The 10,820-nt window shown below is 34.5% G+C and overlaps 2 protein-coding genes across 2 annotated transcripts in view; one reads left to right on the forward strand and one right to left on the reverse strand.

Moving 5' to 3' along the window:
* Window positions 1–9,868, reverse strand: part of LOC132737257 (sister chromatid cohesion protein PDS5 homolog B-like) — a 61,059-nt gene extending 51,191 nt beyond the window's left edge. The window contains exon 1 of the mRNA XM_060724514.1: window positions 9,713–9,868. The gene's annotated coding sequence lies outside the window, so the exon portion shown is untranslated. The remainder of the gene's footprint in view (window positions 1–9,712) is intronic.
* On the forward strand, window positions 689–6,528 carry LOC132737256 (uncharacterized). The gene is made up of 2 exons (XM_060724513.1): window positions 689–974; window positions 1,252–6,528. Exon 2 carries the CDS (start codon window positions 1,412–1,414, stop codon window positions 5,765–5,767), a length of 4,356 nt encoding a protein of 1,451 aa, XP_060580496.1. The 5' UTR covers window positions 689–974; window positions 1,252–1,411; the 3' UTR covers window positions 5,768–6,528.
* Window positions 9,869–10,820: the final 952 nt, after the last annotated feature.

Below are 10,820 nucleotides of genomic sequence, written 5' to 3' on the forward strand. Positions count from 1 at the left end.
CTGAAATATGCAATTTAAACTATATTTCATAAATTATTTTTCCTGCCATCAACATTTCATGCGCCAATGAAAACTCTCCAGTCCTTTTTCTCTCAAAAAGTAGGATGGCAGGCATGTTACAAGTAAAATGTGTTTTGAAATTTAGTGAAAGTGCTTGTACTAAGGACATTTAAAATGGGACCAATTTGATATTATTTATCTATTATTATAGAATTGAAAGTGTTTACCTTCTTGGAATACTTTTCTATAAATGGCAAGCAGCTAAATTTGTGGTTACTCTTGGTTAATATAAAAGCTCTATTGGAAATGTTGTGATTTTGCAGTAAGTTTCCATTTGTGATACTTTATTAATCATATTAATGATACATGATGGAAATTATAATATTTAAGTATAAGTATGGGGTGAGCAAGTCCCTCTTTTTAAAAAAATTGCAAAAAGAGAGATGCACTGGTTTTGATTTGAAGTGGAAATTTGAGTTTCCTTGGGTTGAAGGGATTGATGGAGGGAAATAATGCATTTTAACTGCTAAAATTAGTAGATAATGTTTTCATTGACAAAATTAGATTTTTTTTTTTTGCAGATTGCATATTATTTATCGGAATACCCTGCCGATGCCAGACTAAAATTTTTTAAAACATAATTATATTCTTGAAGGTTTGTAGTTGTTTAGTGTAAGAATTATAGTTCTTAATTGTAAATTTATTTATTATAATCACATAATTTTCATAGTTTGATTTTTCGATAGTATTTACTATTAAAAACATTGTTTGACTCTTTCAATTTAACATAGCTTCACTATTTCCGCCAAACGTAACGTCTTATTTTGTTTCCCGTAAAAAGACGTCATTAAATTGTTTTACGGTGACGTCATTAACCGTTACTTTGATATGTTGTTTTGCCTTGGGCGGAAGTGCTTAAATTGTTGATGTGTTTTGTTTATTGATGTTTTCCAATGGAAAGTAGATCATAATCGGTAAGCAAGTTATTAATTATGTATGAATTTTAATAGTAAATTCAATATTGTTTAAATGATGATGAACTTTACAATATTTGCCGTGAATTAAATTATAAACGGAATTATTCGCGGAAATATAAAATAACAATATTATTTTAATAGATTTAAGTCTATAATTGTAAAGGTGATATCGTATATTTATGATTTGTATTAGCATTATTATTTTAGACAATTTATTGTATTTTATTTAAATGCGTTGTAATCAGTATTTAGTTTGTTTATTTATTATTTTCAGAGAATCGCATTGTTGTATCACATTGATATATTATTCCATGAATGAGAATAAAGAAAAGTGTTGAAATCTGCGCATTCTTGACTATTTTTAACGGAAAACATCTACAATTCTCGATTTTACAATTCTCGATTTTACAATTCTCGATTCTGCTGTGACGAAAATGCCGTCAACAAATAGTGCGGAAACTTTGAATCAGGAGTTTGTCAGTGTGAAGAGATCAAGAAGTGCAAATGGCGCTCAACTGACGAAACTATATAATGAACTTGAAAAGAGCATGATGTCCTACAATAATATTGAAGAGGTTAAACTACTGAAGAATAAATTATGTGAACGCTTTGAACATTTCAAATCAGTGCATTTACAATGTTTAGATTTGTGCGCGCAACCGGAAGTTGTTGCAGACTTGGAAGCGAACTTTGAGAGCTGTTTAAAGAACTTTGAAGAATTCAGGGAAAGATTTTCTCAGTGGATCGCGGGAGCTATTGGACCGCAAGATGGAGAAAATATTCCTATAGAAAATGACGCAGAGTCAAATGTCAGCCATGGAAGTTCACGTACTTCAGTCTCGTCGCGCCGGAAATTACAAAGTGCTAAAGCAAAGCGTTTAATAGCAGAACACAAATTAAAACAACTTAAAAAGAAACAAGAACTTGAACGAGCTCGCCGGGATCTTGAAATGAAACAACAGTTGTTAGATCAGCAGTCGGAATTAGAAGAAGCAGAGATAGAAGAAATGGTGTGGTTAGAAACAACACAGGAAGAAACCGGGGTCATATCTAACAATCAAAATGCTCAGCCTGACGTACAAAATAATATGACTAATCATATTCAGGTGAACAACCGTACAGATTCTGTGAGAAATATAACTTTGACACAGCCCAGACCGGAAATAAACAGATCGTGTATACCGGAAGTTGACAGTGAGACATCAAACATTGACAGATCATTTCAAAGATTGGCGTCAGCACTTCATGAAGGATTCAACTTACCGAAGCCAGAACTATTGACATTTGATGGGAAGCCTGAAGGATACTGCAAATTTATCAAAAACTTTGAAACAAACATTGAAAGCAGAATAAGTGACAATAATTTAAAGCTAAGTTATCTCATTCAGTATTGTACAGGTAAGGCAAAATCTAGTATAGAAGATTGTGTTTTGTTAGAACCGGAAGAAGGTTATAAACGTGCTAGGTCAATATTATTGTCTAGATTTGGCAGACCACATTTAATTGCAAGGTCTTACATTGATAACTTGGTAAATGGTGCTCAGATTAAAGCGTCCGATGTTGAAGGGCTATCTAAATTATCTTTAGAGATGCAGAAATGTGAAATTACACTTTCTCAGTTAGGATTTTCCTCTGATATTGATAATACAGAAAATTTAAGATGCATTGTTAGGCGGCTCCCAACACATATAAGGGTAAAATGGGTAGAAGTAGCACATAATATAAATGAGTCAGGTAGAGTGCCGCGCTTTTCAGATTTGTCTAAATTTGTAGACGAAAAATCACGTATCGCTAACTCCATGTATAGCTATGATCTTTGTAAAAACAATGATTTTATCAAGAAAGAAACCAGAAACAGTTCTGGCAAATATTACAGTAATGATAGACCAAAGGTTACTACTCTAAATACACATACTGAAGAAAACGGTCATGAAAGTAGTAAATGCATTTGTTGTTCAGGTAATTGTGCAGAGTTATCACTGTGTAACAAGTTCAAGTCAATGAGTCTCAATGATCGTTATAAACTGGTAAGATCACTTAAATTGTGTTACAATTGTTTAAAAGGTAAACATTTTACAAACAAGTGTAGAAAACCAAAAATATGTAATGTTACTAATTGTAATGTCAAACACCACATTTTATTACATAGTTGGGTAAAACCCGATAATGGCCACACAGCAGTGCAGTCGTCGTGTAACTGTGCAGCAACAGAAGGTTCTACTGTAAAAAATTGTCTGGGTATTATTCCTGTAATAGTTAGGGGTGGGGACGGTAGTTCTTGTCAGACATATGCCCTGCTAGATGATGGGGCCGATAAAACTTTATGTGATGAAAGATTGTTACGGAGCCTGAATATAACCGGTAAGCCCGTCACATTCCGGATGTCTACGGCAAACTCGCGTGAAGGTATTATACATGGTCAGGAGGCCGACTTAGATATTCAACCTATCGATGGAAATGAAAGTATTACCCTAAGAAAAGTCTGGTCAGTAAAGTCATTACCGATATCAACTCGATCTGCAGCTAAATATGCAGATATCCGAAACTTACCGTACTTATCCGGTATAAATATTCCAGATATAGACACTAATGACGTTATGATGTTAATAGGGACGGATTCACCTATTGCACATATACCGCTAGAAGTGAAATTCGGAAATAGCGATGAACCGTACGCGATACGCACTCGTCTTGGATGGGCTATACGCGGTCCAGTCCCAACTACGCAAGAATCCAACGATATTAATATAAATTTCTTTGAGTCACGTGACATGTTGTTACAGCAACAAATTGAGCGTTTGTGGACAACAGACTTTAATGATAAATCACAAGTGAAGAGTTGCATGTCTGTAGAAGATAAAAATGCTATGAAATCCATGGAGTCAACTTTAACTCGCGAGGATGGTCATTACAAGCTTGGTCTTCCTTGGCGTGATAGAAATTCATCATTCGTAAATAATATACCGCTTGCCCAAGCCAGATTACAGCAGTTGAAGCGCAAGTTGTCAAGTGACAATAATTTGCATGATATGTACAGAACTACTGTAAATGGTTACATTGCAAATGGCTATTCATCGGATGTAGATTACATGGTACCAGAGAAAACGCGTGTTTGGTATACGCCGCATCATCCAGTAACAAATGTGTATAACGCTTCTGAAACAGACAAATTAGATGTTTGGCTGCATGGACCAACATTTCTTAGTAAAGGTAGGGAACACTGGCCTAAGTATTCAGGTAATATTATTCCGGAAGTGAGTGAAGATGATGTTGAGGTAAAGAGAGAAATTGCTATTAACGTTACCACCTGTGACACTATTGGGAAGATAATTGAATACTACTCTGATTGGTTCAAACTTAGACGTGCAGTGGCATGGTTTTTGAGATACAAGGATTATTGCAAAAAGCGATATCTGCATCATGATGTAGTGGTTGAAAAAGGTAATCTCACCTTGTCTGAACTTAAGACATCTTCTCACGCAGTTGTGAAATACGTTCAGACGGAATGCTTTGCCGATGAGTTAATAAACTTGCAAAAAGGAACTAATGTTAAAGGTGAAAGTCCGATAGCTTCATTAAATCCAATACTTAAAGATGGTTTAATACGTACAAAAGGACGCATTATTTACCATGATGAAACGAAATGTCCAATCATTCTACCGAAACGGCATCATTTAACTACTTTAATGATACGTTTTTACCACGAAAGTCAAGGTCACGTCGGAGTACAACAAGTTTTAGCAGCTACACGAACAAGATACTGGATAATAAATGGACATAGCGCTGTCAAACAGGTAGTAAGGAATTGTGTACCATGTAAACGCAAGAACAATCCGCTTTGTAAGCAACAAATGGGACCGTTACTTGATGAGCAAATCACACCAGATAAACCACCGTTTTCATTTATCGGCATAGACTTTTTTGGTCCTTTGATGGTAAAATCAGGAAAGTCACAAGTAAAGAGATATGGGTGTATTTTTTCTTGTTTAACATCAAGGGCCGTCCATTTAGAAGTTACTCATAGTTTGAGTACAGATTCGTTTATCGCCGCATTGCAACGATTTATTAGCCGGAGAGGTCTACCGGAAAAGGTATATAGTGACAACGGAACCAATCTAGTAAGTGGAGATTGTGAATTACGCAAGTCCTTACGAGAGTGGAATCAATCTAAAATTGGACAATACATGTTGCAGCGGGAAATCGAATGGAACTTTAACCCTCCGTCAGCTAGTCACATGGGCGGTATATGGGAACGGATGATACGATCGACACGTGCAATTTTGAGATCGTTAGTCAAAGAGCAGCTTCTGACAGATGAACAACTTCTTACTGTTGTAACAGAGGTTGAAAAAATACTTAATGATAGACCCATTACCCGAGTAAGCGATGACCCAAAAGACCCCCCAGTTTTAACTCCAAGCATGATTTTATTACTAAAGTCCAATACATGTATTCCACGTGGCATTTTTAGAAAAGAAGATACATATGCAAAGAGAAGGTGGAGACAGGCTCAGTATCTTGCTGATATATTCTGGAAACGTTGGATTCGGGAATATATACCTACCCTACAATCTCGACAAAAATGGCTGAGACCACAAAGAGATATCCGTGAGGGCGATATTGTACTCGTGGCTCAGGAAAACATACCAAGGGGGCAGTGGCCGTTGGGCAGGGTTGTAACTATAAATGTGGGTCGGGACGGGCATACACGAAGCTGTGTGGTCAAAACTAGTATGTCACAATTCTTAAGACCAATAACTAAACTTTGCCTACTAGAATGTTCTATTTAAGTAAAGGTATACATTACAATAAGCTATTGTTTGTATAAGATGAAATCGTAACGTTTCATGGTGGGGAGTGTAAGAATTATAGTTCTTAATTGTAAATTTATTTATTATAATCACATAATTTTCATAGTTTGATTTTTCGATAGTATTTACTATTAAAAACATTGTTTGACTCTTTCAATTTAACATAGCTTCACTATTTCCGCCAAACGTAACGTCTTATTTTGTTTCCCGTAAAAAGACGTCATTAAATTGTTTTACGGTGACGTCATTAACCGTTACTTTGATATGTTGTTTTGCCTTGGGCGGAAGTGCTTAAAATTGTTGCTGTAATTTGTTTATTGATGTTTTCCAATGGAAAGTAGATCATAATCGGTAAGCAAGTTATTAATTATGTATGAATTTTAATAGTAAATTCAATATTGTTTAAATGATGATGAACTTTACAATATTTGCCGTGAATTAAATTATAAACGGAATTATTCGCGGAAATATAAAATAACAATATTATTTTAATAGATTTAAGTCTATAATTGTAAAGGTGATATCGTATATTTATGATTTGTATTAGCATTATTATTTTAGACAATTTATTGTATTTTATTTAAATGTGTTGTAATCAGTATTTAGTTTGTTTATTTATTATTTTCAGAGAATCGCATTGTTGTATCACATTGATATATTATTCCATGAATGAGAATAAAGAAAAGTGTTGAAATCTGCGCATTCTTGACTATTTTTAACGGAAAACATCTACAATTCTCGATTTTACATTTAGGTTTGCACAAGTCCAAAATTTTCTTAAAACCCCACAAACAAAAGGGGGCACATCCACCTTCTGGCAACCCCCTGATGTATCTTTTGGTTGGGGGACCGCGCCGAAAAAGTGGTCACTTTTTTAAACAACATTTCTCAAACAAAACAAGTGTTGGGGGCCTAAATAAGGCATTTTTTTATCATTTGAGACAACAAAAAAGTAAGGGTGTAACGGTATACCGTACTCGCGGTATACCGTACCGTCTTCACTCGGTACGGTTCACAGTACGACAAATCATCCATACGGTACGGTATTTTAAACCATTTTCAAGGGGAGTAATTATTTCAGTAAAAATTGCAGAAGATGAATTTAAATCAGGGTCAGTGTCTTTTTAGTCGAAATATAGAAGCATTTTGGATTTAAGGTGAAAAAATAATCGGGAAAATGTCTTCTTTGACTGCTATTTCAATGTGCTGAATTTAATTTTTCTGACATTATTATTTTTGTAAGAACTGACCATCAGCTGAAACTGCCTTTTTGGAAACGATTTTTGGCAAGCTGAAATTTGTGAATAAATGATAATACGACACCTTGACACATTTGCAAGTAAACCCCACATTGTTGAATCCAAAATATTGTCAAAACACTGCAATAGACAGATAGTTGTGTAGAGTTATGGCTACGCTATTTTGTTGGATATTTTTTTCCATACTGTTCCATATTGTCAACGGATATATGTAACTGTAAGTAAATACGTAATAACCGTTATGAATGTGTTATAAGTGAGTAAAGTAAAATAATTTTTGTGTTCAGCTTATGCTCATTATTACACATAGTCCACAAATTGTTTCATCCAGTACATCTAACTGCTGAGCATTTTAAATTTTTCTATTAAACTTTAGTAATTTATCCAAAATTATCACCTTACATATGACAATACAAATGTGATGTTTCTATCACCTGTGCTTCTATATTGAATGATATTTTTATTGTAGGTATTTTACTTCTCAAAGCTTCAGAAAATATTAAAGCTTTTAGCATTTTACTTTAACTCAAAATGTCAATAGAAAACATAATGTGTTACATCACAACTTTAAATTAATTTAGCATAATACATCTGTGTGAAAATATAAAGTTTAAATGGATTACAGACAATTTTCTCTAGTCAACCTGTATCGTGATGCATATCTGTACCGTGATGCGTATCGTGAGCGTATCGTTACACCCTTACAAAAGGGGGGGGGGGGGGGAAAAAGGTGTGTATATAGCGTAATGTCTTAATAACGATGCTTCGCTATTTTCCGGGCTGTTTTTTAGTTTAAAGGTTTTGAGAATTAAACCTATTGAAACAGAAAAGGCAGTGTTTATTCTAGGATTTGAAAAACGGGGAATTTTTATTGAAAAGTGAGAATTTATTACATTTTGTTGAATCTTTTCCTTCTTTCTCTATGTAAAATTTTCCCCCTTCCTCTGAATTTGTTTGTTTGTTTCATTTTACGCCTTTTCCCAACAGTATTTCAGTCATATAGGCTGGTAGTTTCCTAACCATCGTTCCTGGAGAGTTACACCAGTACTAGACTACCTTCCTCCGCGCTAAACTACCAAAGCATCTCCCGGGGATCAAACCCACGCCAGAGAGGTTATTGGATTAGAAGTAATCGCCTCTAAGTCTAACCCCTCGACCATGGAGGCGGCCCTACCTCTGAAAAAAAAAAGGGGGGGGGGGGAATTCTCAAAAAAGGGAGTGAATCCCCCCATCCCCCTCCTAGAATATACACTGAAAAGGATGATTATTATCATAATGATCGATTACAACACTTTTTTTCTCGCCTTCTGGAGATGACAATGATCGATATTTGTACAGTCTTCGAAATTAACGCCAGTCCGAGGCCACTAAATTTAGCATCGGTCCAGAGATTATTGCAAGGTTGGTGGTCCGACGGGCCAGTAGATTTTTGGCCATGAAAAAATATTATAAGAAAAATTCATCAAAATAATGAAGCAGGGCTCTCTAAAAGATTGATATTTTTGCCTTTTTTGCAAATAAAACTCATCAATTCTGTCCTAAATGTTCAAAACACAGCTAGAGATGTCTAAATTGTATTGAGTAATGGAGGCCACCATTTTTTCTTGGAAATTTTCCGTACCGCACCGTACAGTTACGGAAATTAAACCATTGTTTATTATGGTCATTATTTAGCTATGAGTATGATTTTGTGATTATTGAGTTAAGTAAATATTTTGTGTGAAAGTGATTTGTTTGAAGCAAATTGTGTTGTTCATGTTCAATTCTAATCAATTTTGCCTAAACATTATTTTGGTCCTTATAGATTTTTTCAAAGCTGTCAACATATGGCCCAGAATACAAGAAGTATTATGCTTCTTTCAAAATTATCAAGGGAAGCATGATAAAGTGTTTTCCTTTACCCATCAATTTATTACCTATCTATGTATTTGGTCTGGTTAAAAATCACCAGGTCCAGTAAGATTTGAAATTTTACTGGCCCGAATGTCCTGTGCTTTTTAAAGGATTTCATGAAGACTGTTTGTACTTTCTTTACTGTAGCCAACATGTTGATTTATCTCAAAAAGTAAACAAACGAACAGAATAGCTGTTTCTTGATTATAATCCTCCTTAAAGACATAAAATAACATATGCATTTTAGACTTCCATATAATTTTGAAGTGCCGTACATTTAGACAATTCAGTGTGTCCTGGCAAGACATACCTGACTCACGTACGGCTAGAACTTTTGGCTAGCCATACACAGTATCCATTGACATTTTTTGATATATTGAACAGTAACAAGATGAGAGGTAAGTAATCAGTTATAAAACTTTCCCAATATACACAATTTGCAAGTTATTTGGGGTAGTCCTGTGACTAAAAATGTGTATATTTCTGTCCCAGATATTTTTGGGGTGTCTTGAGGTTTCTTGGCCCAAAAAATTATGAAACTCCAGTCACTGAAACACGGCGACATATCACAAAAGTAGGAGGAAATGATCCAAATTACTCCAAATATTTTTGCAAAAACAAGACTGCGGGTAGCATCAGATCTCAATTTATGACATTGGACGTAATTTATTGCCAGTAAACTTCAGAATCGTGATAAAAAATTCGATTTTCAGAAAGTCATCTCACTTTCTAAATAATCGCTAAAGATAACCCTAACTACTTTTAATTTTACCTTATCACGCAGAATTAGATAATATCAACTACTATACTGCTTGCTAGTTTTGTTTACAACCGCAACTGATGAAAAAAATCGCCTTATTTTTCTGTTTTTCGGGGACAGGAAACGGCGCGAACCGACATTGTTCCTCAGACGAATGTTTTTTGTAAGGAAAAGTTTGATTGGTCAATCATTTTGCATAATTTTTTAACGACTACCCCGTAAGTTACTGTCATCTGGATACCCCGTAAGTTACTGTCATCTGGATAAACATCGTCAACTACAGCCCATTTCATCAACATGTTTTCTGTATATATTTATGGAATAATAGTTTCCCCTTTCATAGTGAAACATTTTTAATATCCTTTACCGTATCCAACATGTTCATGTGGCTTCAAAGAAAAAAGGTTACGAGTTACTCAATTAGTTATGCTCGTAAAGTTATGACTTTAATATTAGCCTATCATGGTCCTAAACTATAATTTAGCATGACTTTCGATAAGGTCAGCTATAAGAAAGTATTCCTGTTTCTCGCATTATAGGAGCATGCTCAAAGCCCTTTATGTCTTCCCAGTCAAGTCTGATGGAATTTGTCCTTGGGGTTCCGAAAACGTATCTCACCTATTCTCACAAGATAGGCCCAAGTTTGAAATTTGAGTGTCTCTTGACAAAAGTTAAAACATATACAATTATACAGTTGAGTTTTGTTAATTTTTCAACATTACATGGTTCCTTCTTTTAAATCATATTCACAATAGATGTCAGAAACTTGTATTTAGAAAAAGAAATGAACAAATGATATCAATTTAAAAGAAAAATACGCTGTCTCTGTAAAGGGTTACATGATTTAACACACAAGTGCTGCATCAATTTGTTAAAAACTGAACATATCTTTTTAATTTTTGTTTCACGACATGTTGAAGTTTGAAAATTAAAAGAATTTCTGACTGAAGCTCTTTGCATTATTCGTTATAAAACAAAACTTTCTTGTCTCCAAATCGAATGTAATCTACGTTACTTAGTTTGCGCACAAAAAATACACAGGCAATAAACACATTAAAATGTGTTTAAACAGATGAAAATACTAACAAAACATAGTATAAACAATACGCGATACAATGAT

The sequence above is a fragment of the Ruditapes philippinarum genome, unplaced genomic scaffold (genome assembly GCF_026571515.1).
Source record: "Ruditapes philippinarum isolate M1 unplaced genomic scaffold, ASM2657151v2 ctg484_1_1_1_1, whole genome shotgun sequence".
Classification (NCBI taxonomy): domain Eukaryota; kingdom Metazoa; phylum Mollusca; class Bivalvia; order Venerida; family Veneridae; genus Ruditapes; species Ruditapes philippinarum.